The sequence below is a fragment of the Peromyscus eremicus genome, chromosome 9, assembly GCF_949786415.1.
Source record: "Peromyscus eremicus chromosome 9, PerEre_H2_v1, whole genome shotgun sequence".
NCBI lineage: Eukaryota > Metazoa > Chordata > Mammalia > Rodentia > Cricetidae > Peromyscus > Peromyscus eremicus.
Window position 1 is genome coordinate 20,225,308 of NC_081425.1, and position 17,298 is coordinate 20,242,605.

Genomic DNA, 17,298 nt, shown 5'->3' on the forward strand with positions numbered 1-17,298 from the left:
TTTGGTGTGACTGCATATATTTTCCATAGGCTTAATTTAGAATAAAGACAAAATGCAAAAACAAATGTCAAAGCTTCCCGCTCTAAATGTTCTACTGAGCATAAAATAAGATTGTTCATCTAAAAGTCTAAAACAGAGATATTGGAACCAGTATTATATAAAGCCCAGTAAACACACACACACACACACACACACACACACACACACACACACACACACACACAGGGCAGGGTTTACATCAAACAATGTCCTGACAACATCAGAACTTTAATATTTTCTTTTTGATTCATTATTGTGATTGCTACTCATTGAATTAACTATAAAAACCATTAATAAGGGGCATACTCAAAGTTTGAGAAACAAAAGCCAGCAGACATAAACACATGCAATGTGCTGCCACTCCTTTAAAAAAAGGCAACACAGTGTGTCACCACAGCAAGGGTGTAAGCAATGGTCCTGAATCCCCTCAATGAGTGACAGATGCATCTTATCTCAATAAACTGGAAACAGGAACTGGAAACACTATTTCCAGGCCCTGGATCCTATGAACATGGGAATTCAATGTTTAAATTTTATCCAGGAAAAATACAACATCTTTCTTACACAAGCTCTGGTTTGATTTTGTGTTACCGATGGGTTAGAGGATGCACCAGATACTTAGGTATTACTTCCTAGCAGGTTAAGACTCTAGAGTGTGTTGTAGTCATCTGCACACCTGTGCTCATGTCATCCATATGTGATCCTTCAAGTGACCCTGTCAGACCACTAAGGGGCACTTCCTAGCTGTCCCACAACAGAAGCCCCAATCCTATCCTTGAAGCCTTCTGCATTTTCTGAGACACTTAATGAAGCTTTATTTATTTGAAGATTGAAGTCTGTGTACTGTGAAGTAAAGAACAGAATTCAGCTGGAAACCACAGGACCCCATAGAAGACAGAAGTGTGTGTGTGTGTGTGTGTGTGTGTGTGTGTGTGTGTGTGTGTGTGCTCAAGCCATGGTGTTGACATGTGTAAATGAGGAGCTTGGACCAGACACTGCCTACAGCTCTGTCCTCTCTAACATCAACCCCAGGATTACAAATGTTACTGCGTGTAATGTTTATTACAACAGCCTTTCATTTCATTTTTCTTTTTAAATGCAACTCACTGACAATACGTTCTATATTCAGCCAGCAGTACACGGGGGCTCCTAAATGTAATATATTAAACTGACAACCTATTATTGTCTTAGCGTAACATCTCTCTGCCCTGCTACATAATTAGCTTTAATCTATGCTAATTGCCTGCTGTTAATAAGATTGAGTATGACGACCGAATTCTCTTTTCGGTGTCCACGGCCTGTAATTAGACCTAACATGCAAGCAAATGACACCTAGTGATAGCTGTGAACCCAGTAGGTGCGCAGTGATTAGTTACTGCCTCAGCAATCAGACAACTACCATCCGTCTTCCCATAATTTTCTCTGTGACCCTGGACAAATCGCTTAACCTCTCTGAGTCCTGATTCCCTCTTCTACTAAACAGATTCAGCTGGAATTGGTTTTCAAAATTGTTCCCATCAACTGGGATAAAGTTTTCCAAGTTTCCTCCATCCCGTCCATAAGGTTTTATGATTTTTAAGGTGTCATCAACACTTAAAAATGGAAATTATGAAAACATTCCTAAGACTTTATACAAAAAGCACATATATGTGCATATATATATATATATATATAAAAGATAAAAAGTGAATTTAATTATCTTAGAGAAACCACTCAAAGAATTATTAAATTGAAGTTCATATCACTTTTGCAAGCACAAGCCCTGTAAAGAACAATAAGCCTCATAAATTTTCTACTGTCCCCCAGAAAATACTCTTCTACAAACAGGTAAATGCACTATTATGTATTAAATGAGGCATCTTGGTTTATGACACAGCTATCATTAATCAATTTTAACTTCAGAGACATAAGCTTAACATTAATGCTTTACAAACTAAACAGAATGAACCAGCTCCCGGCCCAGCTGTGTCCTCACCCCCCCTTCCTGTTTGGTCCCATCTATAACTTTACTTAAGACTAGGAGAAGGCCCCACTATGTACAGTGTTCAGCTGCCTGTGTTTTGCTATGTCTAAATACTTGAATTAACATGTAAGTTTCCAGATACATATAAAAATAGTATAATATTTCAAGAATTTTGTTCAAATTTCCCATAAAATGATTATGGTATTTATATTCATATTATGTTTAGTTAAGAATAAAAGAAAACAAAAAATATTTTCCTTACCCAGAAGTAGTTTTGACAGCTTTGGGGCTTGTATTAATAAGTTCATCAAGACCATGTTGATAGCTTAAAAAAAAATAGAAGAAAGGGTCAAAGTCAGTAAGAAGTGTGTGTGTGTGTGTGTAGGTGTGTGTGCATGCGTAGGTGCATGAACAATGGGAACATAGAATAAACGTAACATGTTACAAACTGTCTATTTCAGATCATTAATTACTTTTGGATTTTGTTTTATTTTCGGACAGGGTCTCCTTACTCTGTTTGGAGAGCCGCAGGCTGGTCTTGAACTCTAACTTCTCCTACTTTAACCTTGAGCTCTGAGAGTACAGGGGTGGCTAGTACCAACCCTTATGAAGAGTTTCATAAGGACTGAGACACTTCCTGTGGCCAAAGCCCCAAGAAATGCTAAAGGCAAAGCGAATTCGAACCCTGAACTAGTGCATCGGGCCCTCTCACTCCATCTGGCCATTGTTCAGCTGGCACTCAGGACAGCTGCAGGTGAACTCTGTGCTCCTTCCCTGAACAGCCTTCCTCCCCATCATGTCCCCAGGAGGCAGTAGCTCCTTCCATCCATGTGTTCCATACCAGCGTTACCCTCACAACAGCTTTATGAATGATAGCTTGGAGTTTCTCTACCATGCTCTTGTCAATGATTTCTCCAATATATAAATGGTCTCAATTTCTCAAGAACAGAAGTGAGTTCAATGCCATGCAAAAATATTCTAATTAACTATAAACCTGTTATATTGCTAGTTTTCTCACAAGTCATTTAAATATTAATCCTTGTGATTATGAGGGCAGCAAACTGATATTCTTCAGTTTATTCATTTTATACAAATAACTTATTAACTAATAATTTGCAGTATTAGCCTACTTATGTGATTATTGTGCCACAAGAAATTTCTCAAGTAGTAATTATACAGAATTAGCATCAGTATTATCATCTTAAACAATGTTACAGTGAAATAAATGGAAGCAATAATAAAAGAAAACCCTGTCTAGTATTTTAAAGATCAACAAATCATGTTCTCTTTTTTTATTCCCTCTTTTGAAATGTCTTTAACCAAATAATCCTACTCCTTCTACATAAATTGGAGGATTCTTTTTGTTTGTTTGCTAAGGGGTTCACCTTGATCAGAGTGTCCAGATCTTGGTTCCTGAAAGTAATACATTGTGATATCTGACAAGGTCAACTAAGAACAATTTTATACTATACTTTTATACTATACTATACTATACTATACTATACTATACTATACTAAATAAAACAATTTTATTTTATACTTCTCAACCTTAACATCAAATCAAATTCATATTTAGTGATTTAAAACTCCAGCATGACTTGAATCCTCTTCTTAAATAAACTTTATTATACACAAGGTGAAAGCAGCTGGGGAAGGCACACTGTGTTCACCTTTGACCTCTACATACATACAATCTATGAATCAGCCCCCATACATAGATCCACATACACAAGAGGACAAATACGCATACACACACACACACACACACACACACACACACACACACACACACACACACACACAAATGGCTTCCTAACTTTAGAGTTGATTGGGTTTTACACAAAAAGAAGGAAGGAAATAAATGGATGAAGAAGAGAGGAGAAACTTTCGCCATCTGCAGATTTCTATTTCAGCTGCTTTGTTTTAAGAAATCCTCTCAGGATGCTGCCTTATCCCACGGGAATTCCAATCCACCTTAGGCACCAAGCACGGAACACAAACGCTACAACGGAATGAGTCCACCTCTGTGTTTCAAGGACTTCCTGTCTCCCACCACAGTCCATAGCTGGAGAAGCCTGGGTAGGGGTTTCATCACCAGCCTATGGGTTGGTGACACCCCTGTTCTGTTTCTGCATCCCCTCTAAGGGACAGCTCTAGGACAGTATAAAGGATTTCTCTGATTTTTAAAAGTGAGATGGAAAAAAAGGAGAGAGAAAAGTTTCATAAACCTTACCCGTGGTTAGCTCTGTTGGTTGTGGGCACAGCTTTGATGAAATTGTCAAGACTCTGACCCCTAAAAATACAGAAGAAGAAACCTTATTAATGAAAGTACATAAAAATGGTTGAAATTATTTGTTAAAACTGATAAATGCTTTATGATAAAATATTTACTAAAACCCTGACACCAGCTGTTTTGTTGAAACTTAGTAATGGAATCGGTTCTGAAAGTATCCAGTGAACAGAGAGCTCCAGCTAAAGAAAAAGCCAAAGCCCAAACAAACTGACGAGTCCTGACTGGTCTGAGATGACACCTAGACTCATGTCTGTGGGCGCTAGTCTACCATGCTCACCCTTATTCTGTGCCATTCTCTGCTAAAAGAGGCCAACCAATAACAGTGTTTTCTGTATTTATTGATAAACAACTTGAACTAAAAGATCAAAACTACCTTCACTGTACTGGAAATTATCTGACTAAAGTCTCTAATGTCTCAGATATAAGGTGGTCAGGGTCGGCACTTCAATCGGGATCAGCCAACTTAACTGATGATTTCATACACTTATAAACACTGATCAGCATAAAACCAAAAGGAGGAGCGTATTAAATCTCACCCTTGAAAACTTTTTCCTATTGTTCAATTCACCTTGATGAAATTATTAAGACCTTTGTAACTTTACACAGACAAACCAAAAACCCACTCAATAAAAATGGAAATAAATCAACTGGCCATTTTGCTTTGAATCCTATGAATCCATGTGTCCTCAAAATTAATTTTACTATTAAGTTTTGATATAAATCAATACTGGTCTAAATCTTCAGCTTACAGGAGTAAAGTTTCAACCTTCAAACAAATCGGTGATATACTGGCTTCGTTTCCCACTTACTCTCAAAAGAAACTCTAACATTAGGGCATGGTTGAGATTATTTTTCATTGGCTTATTTTGGAACAAAACAATGGTTTACCCAGAAACAGCCATGCTAACCCTGTAGCCACAACTAAATTGTGTTTTGATAATAATTTTCATTTTCATCACTTTTGTTTTAAAGCGACCTTATAACCATCATGCCACTTGATCCTTCTTGCTTTCTGCTGCCAATGAGAGAATAAGCCTGTGATCCTCATGCTATGACTGGCCAGCCGCTGCTCAATGTCCATGGGACTTGCTCAGAACCCCATCTAGTAAGCAAAGAACTTTGGACTTTCTGGGTCCTTTTGTAAGTGCTACATATTGATACAGGAAGAAGAGAGATAAGACATAATTCTCTCACCCCTGGTTACTCCTGTTTACTTCTGGGGTGACTTTGATCAGATTGTCAAGGCTCTGGCCCCTTTAAAACATTAAAAAAACAGAGTGGTTAATAGTAGATTTTCAACTAGTAGAATGAAAGAAACTATTAAGCCTCAGAAATAATATAAGCACTCACTGAGATCATGCCAAAGAGTTAAAGGTGATAGTGCAGGGATGGAGGGAGATTTTATGTATGTATGTATGTATGTATGTATATATGTACACACACACACACACACATACACACACACACACACACATACACACACACACACATATATATGTATATATATATATATATATATATATATATATATATATATGAATGACTTGGTGAGACGATATTTTAATCTGCAGACATTTGGCTATTAGCAAAATTTCACTAGAGCTCTGCATCTAATGGTACCCTGTTAACCACTTCCAAGTATACGAAATATTTTTTTTAATTAGACCATATACTTCTCTCACAGAACATTCCAGAAAGCATTCTCTCTTGGCAGCAACCTCCAACACATATAAAACAAACTTTTTAAAATCTACATTTTGTTGATATTTTGGTGCATTTTCTATTACAAAAGTGCATTAAGATAAGTATACTTTAAGTATAAGTATATAAGTATAATTTGTTTAAAATGCACTATATACAATTTGGTATCTACTTCTGGTATTCATAACTCATTAGAATGACACATTGTAATTTATTGTTTTAGGAATAAACAATAAGAAAACTAAAGTCTATAGACTCCTGAAATCTACCAAACTGTAAGCCATATTGGCTGAACTATGACCTCCACAGTTGCTGAAGAACACTTGAGCGCTTCACTGTTGGCCTGAGCTACTCGCCTGCTTCTGATCTTCCTGGAATGATGCTTCTCTTATTGCATATGCATGTGCTGTTCACATACATCTCACCAGCAAACACTGCTCTGATCTATAGAGGATGCCACATGGGGAAAAGAGCCTCCTCAGAAGTGAGCTTTACCACTCTCTCTCCACACTTGATGACCCCACGAAGATGTCTCTGAGGTTTCATTTACACAACATCAAAGATACAGTATTTAGAAGCAACCAGATGTTGACCCAAGCTTTTTTGCTTGATCCAGATGTCCCAAGATGTGATACTCAGACTAAAGACAACAGAGAAAATATGTGGACTTTCATTATGACAATAATGAAACAATTAACCCCACAGAAACAACTGCTGTATTCCAGATTAGCCTTTGTTGTTTTTCACCTAAATGAAGCCTATGGGATTTGAATCACATGGTCCTAGGGAAAAAAATCCCAGGTTACAATTCGAAGATTGTAGTGTTCAAATCAGTAACAGATCAGCAAGCACCACAAGTCTTTTCTTTGAGAGTGCTGATTGAGGAGTTTGCTTCCATTATATTATGTAGACTTCATTCTCTTTAAACATTAAATGAGCCCTATAAATGTTATTTAAATTCTTATGACATGAAGTCAATAAAAAAATTAATGTGGTACTCTAATTATTATAATGATATACTATTTGAAGTTTAACTATGTGAATCATTGCCTCATAGTGTATATATCATCAGTATTTATATGTGCTTACAGTCCATAAATAGCACAGACCAATGGTCTAGGCTCTGCCAAGTGGTGGGATAGATGTGATCAAAACAGACATAGAATTAGTCTACATGAGGTTTCCATTCCAAACTGGGGAAAAGCAGAACATAGACAAACATCTAAGTGAATGGCACAATTTTCAGCTAACAATCCATGCTGTACTTTAAAAAATATTTGGTGTTTGTAGTAATGAGGACAAGTGGGGGGTGTGATTTAATCACATTCAGTAGTCACAAATGACCTGTTTGAAAGGAGGACAATATGGTGACAGTATTCCAGAAAATGGGAACAGCACATGTAAACGTCCTAAGGCAAGAATGAACCTGAAATACAAAAGATTTATTTGATCGGACTTCATTGAGAAAGTAAAAGGTTGTCTCTAAGCATTAGAATTTTATTCCACCTGAGATGGAAAGCTTTTTAATAAAGAAGGAAGCTTGCTCTGTGTGTGTGTGTGTGTGTGTGTGTGTGTGTGTGTATGCCAGAAGTTGATATCTTGTGTTTTCCTGTATCACTTTCCATGTTATTTTTTTTTTTTTTGAAAAAAGGGCTTCTTACTGAATGTAGAGCTCACTAATTTGGTAAGGCTAACTGGGCAGCTATGTCCAGGGGTCCTCCTAACTCTGCCTTCCAAGGACTGGAATTACAGGACCGTGCTGCAAAGTCTGACTTTTCCAAGGATGCTGAAAATCGAACTCAGATTCTCATGCTTGTTCCTGACAGAGCTTTCAATTATATATTTAAAATATCTACAGAGTCTCATTATGTAAAAAATAAATTAAAAGTAGTATCCTTAAAAGATCATAGAAAGCACACACATAAAAATATGAACATATATTTCACATGTGTCTACACACATACATACATACATACATGTGCACATACAGTCATGTATACATACACACATGAACACGCAACCACTATTTTTATATATGCCATAATTCACTCATACAAAATACATACGTGCACACATTCAGGCACATGTCCACCTGCATACATACACAGGCACATATCTCCACACATAAGCATACACATGTGCTTATATAAGAATGCACACATGCGAGCAAGCATTCAAAACATACATAAGTGCATACCTAGTCATGTACACACCCATTTCAATATACAAGAAATAATAGGCCACAGTTTGAAGTGTTTTAATAAATATTAAATAGATTAAATAGGTAAATAATTTAAGATATCAAGATGAACTAAATATATAGACCGTCTAGACCATTGTGAAAATGTAATTAATCAGAATGTTTTTCTAACAGTGACTTCTGATTCACTTTTTGTATCTAGCATGTGCTAAGCACAAGAGAACGGTGATTCCTCTTCAGTAGATAAGTGTGCTGGGTAGTTTTGTGTCAGCTTGACACATGCTAGAGTCATTTTGGAAGCGAGAACTCCAATTGAGGAAATGCCTCTACCAGATTTGCCTTTCATCAAAACTTTGCTGCATTTTCTTGATTGATATTTGATGTGGGTGCACCTACCACTTAGGCAAGTGATGCCACCCCTGGGTGGGATGGTCCCGGATGGTATAAGAAAGCACACTGAGAAAGCCAAAAGAGCAAGCCAGTGAGCAGCACTTCTTCACGGCCTCTGCACCAGTTCCTGTCTCAAGATTCCTGCCCTGTTTGCTCCTGACCGGGCTTCCCTTAGAGATGGGCTGTGATATAAAACTGTAAGGTAAAATAAACCATTTCCTCCCCAAGTTGCTTTGGCCATGGTCTTTATCACAGCAATGGAAAATTAACTTAAGACACTGAGTAAACAGAGTCAGTGACATGGTTAGTCAGAAGCTGAATTTGAACCAGGGCTTTCGGATTCCCTGTTCACATCAACACTTCAGTTATCTTCCTTAACCAGTCAAGAGACCAATGTGTTTTCTCAGTGAGGATGCAAGATTTAGTTGTTTTGCTGAATTCCCTGGGTGATTGTGCCTCTGACTGTGCCACACAGCCAAAAGCAGGGCAGCTTGGCAGTATGTGCAACAGTTTTAAGCTAGCTGAGCCTTTGCTCTGCCAGCATAGCCTCTGGGGCATTGGTGACACATGTCAGAGTCAACAAATAATATCATATACTGAGTTAACTAAGCGGAAATGAGTTCATGGAATTATTTAATGCACTATTTTCAGCTACATGGCAGCAAGTTCAGTTCCAAAATACAGTTTATATGCACATGCACTTTGTCCTGTACACACACACACACACACAGACACACACGCAGACACACACACACACACAGACACACACACACAAGCATTTATATATACTCTACTCTTACATACACATGTGCTCTTATGTATACCTCTACAAATATACTCACTCACACACTTTCATAGATATAATTCTCACATGTACACTTCATACACTATTTATACATACACATATACACTAATACACAGTTAAATAACATAACTCAGAAGCTTATTCAAAACTGTCTTGTAATTTCTTAAAACTACCAGATAACAAGTGTCACCAAAGAACAAAATGCAAATGACTGTGTGCATCACTCCTATCAAACTGCTTAATAAAATGTGTTTGAGAAAATAAATGAGCTGTTTGGTCTTGAAGTTCAATTCAGCATTCCAAACATGAACACTAGCGTTCTAATGCGTAACTGCCTGGCAAAGGGAAGCTCTAGACACGTTACCTCTTCATATTTTTATTTGCTTCAGAATTCACTTTAATCAATCCATCGACGTCTTGTTTTCTTTGGAAAAGGAAATTAGTTCTAATGAATGTCATTAAAATAAAACACTAATCAAATGAATAATAGCTCAGATATTAAGAAGTGATAAATGTAAAAGTTCTCTACACCAGTGTGAACATTTAAAGTTCTAAATGAAAAGGACAGATGTCTTATGTCTGAGCTGGAGGCCATTTCAGGTTATTAATTTTCTAACAACACACACACGTAAGTACTGTCTGTTCTGTTCTCAGAATACAAGTACATGTGAAACTTCTTCCTGAACAAAGTCAACCTGGCCTTCAGATCCATCTATAGTTAGATCACTTCTAATGGGCCACAGTGAAGCAAGGTAAATTAGATTAAGTTATTCAATGGCACCAGACTGAATACAAACTACTATTCAACAAATCGATACAATCTCTTTTTTGTTTGTTTCTTTAATAATAAGAAAATAATGATAACAATGTAATGATTTAACAAAATTGAAATACTAAGAAAGCATGCCCTCATATAAACCTATCAATCATGCTCATATCAAAACCTTTTAAATATCTTTTGCCTCAGAGTCAATTACTATTATTATTATTATTATTGATTTTTTTTTGAGACAAGGTGTCTCTGTGTAGTTTTGGTGCCTGTCTTGGATCTCATTCTGTAGACCAGGCTGGCCTCGAACTCACAATGATTCGCCTGACTCTGCCTTCCGAGTGCTGGGATCAAAGGCATGCACCACCACCACCCAGCTTCAGAGTCAATTATTAAGAGTAACAAAGAGCAAGATTTAGAAAAAAACAAAACTCATTACACAATAGGAAACATAATGACTCTCTTCTTACTGGATCTACGTGCTGCCCCATTAAAAATCAAGAGGAGCATAAGCTATGCTCCAAGTAGACAGCGGGGGATAGTTTAAGTAGGGATTGGGTACCAAATACCTGTTCATAGCTCTGAACAGGTGGTGCAGCTGTGAGTCCTTACTCCCATTTAGGTACTGGCCCAGCCTCGTCCTGGGCTATAGCTGAAATCACCATCCTTAGAGGAAGTGACTTGTGGGAGTCTTAGTCAAACCTGGCTTAGATATCTGTGTCAATCTGGAAATGTGCTTTGGAATTATGTGAAGGCTGCATTCTTTTTTTTTTTTTTTTTTTTTTTTTTTTTTTTTTTTGGTTTTTCGAGACAGGGTTTCTCTGTGTAGCTTTGCGCCTTTCCTGGGACTCACTTGGTAGACCAGGCTGGCCTCGAACTCACAGAGATCCACCTGGCTCTGCCTCCCGAGTGCTGGGATTAAAGGCGTGCGCCACCACCGCCCGGCAAAGGCTGCATTCTTTAAATAAAGAATTCTACTCTCTCATCAATACTTAAAAAGAAATAATGCCCCAAATCAAAGAGAAAAGTAACTCAGTATTAAATATTGAAACAATCATTTTAAAATAAATATATTTATGGAAGACAAGAATGAATGGCCACATCTCTCATCTTTATTGGCTAATTCCATACTTTAAATTATGGTTATGAATCTAAAAAGTCATTTGCCTTCTGATTATTATGTAGAAATCAGAGTCAGAGACATTAGTGAGACTTACCCAGAGGTATTTTCATGTCCTTTGGGGTTGATCTTCATAACATTATCAAGATCTCTACCTCTTATGAAAAGAATGTTTGGATTAGTTTCATGACATTTCCATAGAATTAGATACATATCACCATTCTATGTTTTTTGTGATTAACTCAACCTTTGGTGAAAATTATTATGCAGATAGCAAATATATTTTAGTATAAAATTGATCACATTATATAGTAAAATGAATCTCCAAGATTTTGTCATGCTATATATAAATGTAATAATACACTCTTCAAAGTGAAGAACAGTGCTGCAGAACTAAGACACAAAAGAAAGAAGCTGTGATTCCCTCCACACCACTGAAAGGTTACCAGTTAAGCCAAGAGAAGCCTGAGACTCAGACAGCCAAGCAGTTCTCACCTTCTGATGCTTTTATCTGCTATGGCATTCATTTTGGTAACTTGACTGAGGTCTTGACTTCATTGGGTTGGGGGAAAAGTCATCAAAGCCTGTGTCAGCACCAAGGAAACAGTGTCTGCCACACGGGAACGCTGACATGTATATGACCTCACATAGACTGTGGCCAAGTACACAGGGACTTGCACAGGGTCAAGCTAGATGGGGCACCATCACTGAGAGAGAGGAGTGGACAGCTCTCTTCCACCTCTATCCAAGAAGTTATCCCTAATAGACAACTGATTGCAAAGGAAAAGTTTTCTCCAATGGAGGGTCACTGAGTAAATAAACCTCACTTAAGTGGGTGCCATGCCTAGCAGCAGATGACCAACAGAAAATGAACTCAATAGTGTTTTAGAATTTGCTTATCATATATTGGGCATTTTTTTTTATCTTACTGGTCTTTTGTATATTATGGTTTTTAATTTTGTGTTTTTATAGGTAGTGTGTGTGTGTGTGTTTGTGTGTGTGTGTGTGTGTGTGTGTGTGTGTGTGTCTTCCTGTGCTTTTTTGTTGTTGTGGTTTTCTGGTTCATTTTTTTTGACTATTTTGTTTTTCTAAAGAAATAAGGTGTTGAATTGGGTAAGGAGGTGGGTAGAAACTGGCAAAAATGGGGGAGAGGAAACAGTGATCAGAATATATCATATGAATGTGCAATTGAAAAACTTATGCCAGATTACATGCAATATTCTCTGAAAACCGTTGTGCTGGCTAGTTTTATGTCAGCTTGGCACAAGCTAAAGTCACCTGAGAGGAGCGAACCTCCATGAGAAAATGCCTCCATTAGATGGGGTTGTACACAAGCCTGTAGAGCATTTTCTTAATTAGCGATAGATGGGGGAGAGCCCAGTCCACTGGGGGTGGTGCCACCCCTGAGCTTGTGGTCCTGGGTTCTATAAGAAAGCAGGCCGAGCAAGCCAGTAAGCAACATCCTTCCACGGCCTCTGCATCACCTCCTGCTTCAAAGTTCCTGACCTGTTTGAGTTCCTGTCCTGACTTCCTTTGATGGTGAACAGTGCTGTGGATGTGTAAGCTAAATAAACCCTTTCCTCCCCACGTTGCTTTGGCCATGGTGTTTCATCTCATCAATAATAACCCTAACTGTGTAAATGAGAATGTGCCTGATTGTAGTCTCAGATGGGATGTTTCTAGAAACAACTGACCAGAAAGACCTTTGCTTTAATTATCCTTGGCTTAACTTGGTGTGTTTGTATATGTGATATGTGTATTTGTATTCATGTGTATGACATGTGTGCATGTGGGTATATGTGTACAAGTGTATGGTTGTGTGCATGTGAATCCCAGAGGTAAACATCAAGTTTCTTACTCTATTGCTTTCTACCTTGCATCTCTCACTGGAGCTGGAGGTCACAGATTCAGTTAGACTGGTTGCTCAGCAAGTTCCAGGCATCCTACTGTCTCCTGCTCCCTAAGTGCTAGGGTTTCTGATGTTCCTCATTTACTAGGGCTTCACATGAGTGCTGGAGATCTGAATTTATGTCCACAGCAGCTATTTTACTGACTGCACCATCTATCTCCCTACCCCATTTTCTAGCTTCTTATCTTTATTAATTTCCACAGTGGTACTTGATTTAAACCAGTCTACATCATGTCTCTCATTTTGCAATTTTTCCTTTACATTTCTTGATTCACATTAAAAATGTATATGTGTTTTTACTATTCAGGAAAATGTAGAATGAGAGATTTGGTAGAGAATTTGCATGGCCACTCTTTAGAAATGGTATGGCTTGTATTCCTTTGACCTACTATTTCTGATGAACCTAAAGAGTTCATCAGAACCTAAAGAACATAAGTATAACACTCCCAGTTTGACAAGGAGTAAAAGGCTAACCAAAAGAAAGACTCCCACCAATGAAGGCGCTTTACTTACCCCTTCTCTTTGTCTGTCTTTTGATTGATTTTCTTAAGACTTCCAAAGGCTTGATTTCTTGAGGAAAGAAAGTGTGTGAGAGAGAAACTCAGTGGCATGTTCAGAATCTCTTAGGACTGCTGCAGATTTCTCACAGCAGGAATAAGAGGCAATCAGAGCCTAGAGCTGGAAATTCTCAGAAATACCTAATTAAAGTGGCATAAAATGTTCGAGAGACACCTCAACCTCAAGATATCAACCATGACTCAGTTACAACTGAGTCAATTTGAAAGCAAACTTTACCACCAAGCCTCAGCCTTTTCTTTTGGGAGGTAGATTAGAAGGAGGCTAAGTTTAACATATGCATGGAGTTCTGTCCTATTTAAGCACAAAAATTTATTCATGCTAAGTAGAAATCAATTAATTGATCAACACTTTAAATGGACATAGTTTGAAGACTTGGAGAAATTATTTCCATAAAACTTTCCAGAGTGTCCTAAAAAGGTCTAACATCACCTTGAAGAGTAGAAATAACTGCACTGACTTTAATACGTTATGCAAACTGATCACATAGAATGAAACTTTAATATACTAAAATCTAAGAATTATTAGAGGCTACTGGTTGTCCATACCTGTAATCCAGGCACCCGAAAGCCTGAGACAGAAGGATTGTGTGTTTGAGATTAACTGGGGCTACACGACAAGACCTTCTTTTAGAGAAATAAAGAAGTGAAGGCTAATCCCCTAGCACTACACAACTGACCAAGTGCTGCATGTTGACATTTTCATCTCTAATGGATTTCATTGTGATAAAATTATCGACGTATTAAGTTCTTTCACTGTAAGATGGAGAAGGGAATAAGGACAAGAAATGAGGACTTTCTCCTTCCCATACCTGCAAGGTCACTTACTCCTTACCAAGCTGTCTCATATTACACGTTCGTGTCCCTCCCCCTTGAGCCCATCCCATGACTGACAAGGCTCACTCTGCTCCTCCTGTTTTCTGCCATTCTTTTGGCGCTCTCTAAGCTTCTTGTTCTAAAATATCTGAAATGTCATTTTCTCCTCTAAAACACAAACTGACAGTGCAAAACTACTGCCTGCTCTCCACCTGCATTCTCCATTTGGAGGATGTCACCTACCATGTGTCAACATGCCTGTGTGACTGTTCTGAAGAGCCTTTCCTATCATAGAGACTTTGCTGTGTGTTCTGGATCAGAAAGCCGATTGTGTATCTGATAGACTGACTTGGACAACTTGGGTATCATTCCATGCACACACTGGCACAGATAAATGGTTTTGAAAAATAAATGTGACAACAGAAATAATTGTCATCTTAGAAATGCAAGTTTAATGTCTAACCAAATACAGAGTTAGTGGCCAGTCTCGGGAGAGTGGAGGAAGTCTCATAAACCCTTAACCTTCGTCATTCTTGACTGCTCAGAAATTTGATTTCTTTCAATGTGAAAAATATTCTCAGTAATGAAAAGCCAATTTTATAGTTTGTCATTATGAGTCTAAAATTATAAATTCATCTCCCAAAAGCAACTAGCTTAGTTTTTAATCACCAATTAACCCACTACAGAATTTTTCAGTGTCTTTCAACATTAAGATATTTATAAATACGTATGAAAAGATAAATATATGAGGTGTGACCAAGATCCCATCTAAGAAGTGCCTTCTATATTCTAAGGACTTCAGAGTCAAGTGGATCCATTCCCAGAACCAAAACACCTTGTGATCAATATTCTTAGCTATAAGCTTCCTACAGTAACTGGCCGGGTTTCTTTCATTTTTAATATGAAAGGCAGTGTAGAGATCATCTGGGTCACGCTTTTCTCCTTATGAGATGAGGAAACAAGTCCCCAGAAACTAAGGCACTTGACTAGGTCACTGAGATCCATGATGGCGGTGGAACCACTATTGAGGCACCCGGCCTTCTCTGACCCTTACCCAGAGTCTGTGCCACCAGACCGCCTGATCCTGGCCAGAGAAGGCGGCCTCCTGCTGACAACAGAAGGCAGTCAAAGGGTTACCCAAAGTGGCCTGACTTGATGGCTCTTACCCTTTGCCATCTCTGTCCATCTGGGTGTTCATATAGATGAGACTTTCAAGACTCTGGGCTCTGGAAACAAAAACGAATTGCAATAAAAACCACATGTTGAAGTGAAATGGTGGGGTATTTTGAAAGGTCAGATATAATAAACATTTCCTATGAATTGCTCATTTACTCTCATTGAATGGAAGAGCAGAGATCCTTCCGGGCAATTCTGTCTGAACTAAATGTACAATGCTGAGAGAGCTAACCCATCTGTTAGTATGTTTGTCTGCCAGAGGATGCAGCTCCCTTCCCTCCACCTCCACCGTCTGAAGGAACAAGGTAAGCAGTCTGAGACACAGGACATCTAGGGAGAACAGACACACTTACCTTTTGTCTATCTGCTGTCCCTTCAGGTTTGCTCGGAAGAGGCCATCAAGACCTTGATTTCTTTAAATACATTGATTAAAAATCTCATCAGTAATAATGATACCAAAAGCTTATACCAGTTTACATGTAAAATAGAAGCTGGCTGGGAAAGATGAGCTTTGGTTTGGGAAACTGCTTTGTTCCACACAGGTGTTTTCACAAACTCCAAATTTAAATTACAGAAAGACTGACAGGAAGTGCAACCAAAGAGATAAACTAGGGATATGCAGGCCATGACAGGTCTGTAGAAATGCTGTTCAGGGCCATGAAATGTTTCCTTTTTATTTATCTTTTATTCTTTTCTAAAAAAATTGTATGTATATGGGTATTCTGCCTGACAGCATGTCTGGGCACCATGCACAACCCTTGATTCTTGTAGAGGTCAGAAGAGGGTATCAGATCCCCCAGAACCAGAGTCCCAGATGGCTATGAGCCACTATGTGGGTGCTGGGGACTGAACCCAGGTCCTTTGAAAGAGCCTCAAGTACTCTTAACTGCTGAGCCATTCTCCAGCCCCTGTTTTCTTTCTTTTTATTTTTGAAATTAAAATATAATGACATCATTTTCCCTTTCCTCTCTGCCACCCTTCCAATGCACACCCCCTTTCAGATTCATGGTCTCTGTCACTTTTCCATTAATTGCATATACATGTATATTCATTCTAACATAAGCCAGTATTTATAGAGCTATCCATGATGTGAGACTGATGTTTCAGGATATCCTGAAAATGTCCTGCAACACTGCCCCCAAATCCCCATGTGGCTTCCTCAATCGGTGCTGAGATGCTGTTGACAAGACATTTTCCCTTCCTCTGGCTCTGGTTCCTCCACTACCTATGCCTCAGGGGTCAGCCACATCCACTCATTCACACCTGCCTCCACAGCTCCTGATCTAAAACCTCCTGTCTGTAAAGACAGGGGAGTGAAGAGCAGCACATCTAGGTGACTTTTTGGTACTCATCCCACAGATCACTATTTTCAAACCAGCATATGAAAATCATATTTCATAGCGTTAGGTCAATGAAACAAGTGGATGTTTCTATATTTCTTTCTTCCCTTTGGTATCTGCTGACCCTTTCTATCTCTGTCCTTCATTTGTCTCTCCTAGAATATTTTGTTTCACAACTCCAAGTGATTCAAGACTGGGAGGT

At 38.4% G+C, this 17,298-nt stretch overlaps 1 protein-coding gene across 1 annotated transcript in view; it reads right to left on the reverse strand.

Annotated features, from left to right (window-relative positions):
• Window positions 1–17,298, reverse strand: part of Scel (sciellin) — a 98,919-nt gene that overhangs the window by 26,594 nt on the left and 55,027 nt on the right. Inside the window, exons 13-20 of the mRNA XM_059274314.1 lie at window positions 16,110–16,169; window positions 15,747–15,806; window positions 13,703–13,759; window positions 11,378–11,437; window positions 9,756–9,815; window positions 5,490–5,549; window positions 4,236–4,295; window positions 2,265–2,327 (exon numbers count right to left, since the gene is read on the reverse strand). Of these exons, the coding sequence (XP_059130297.1) occupies window positions 2,265–2,327; window positions 4,236–4,295; window positions 5,490–5,549; window positions 9,756–9,815; window positions 11,378–11,437; window positions 13,703–13,759; window positions 15,747–15,806; window positions 16,110–16,169 (480 nt within the window). The remainder of the gene's footprint in view (window positions 1–2,264; window positions 2,328–4,235; window positions 4,296–5,489; window positions 5,550–9,755; window positions 9,816–11,377; window positions 11,438–13,702; window positions 13,760–15,746; window positions 15,807–16,109; window positions 16,170–17,298) is intronic.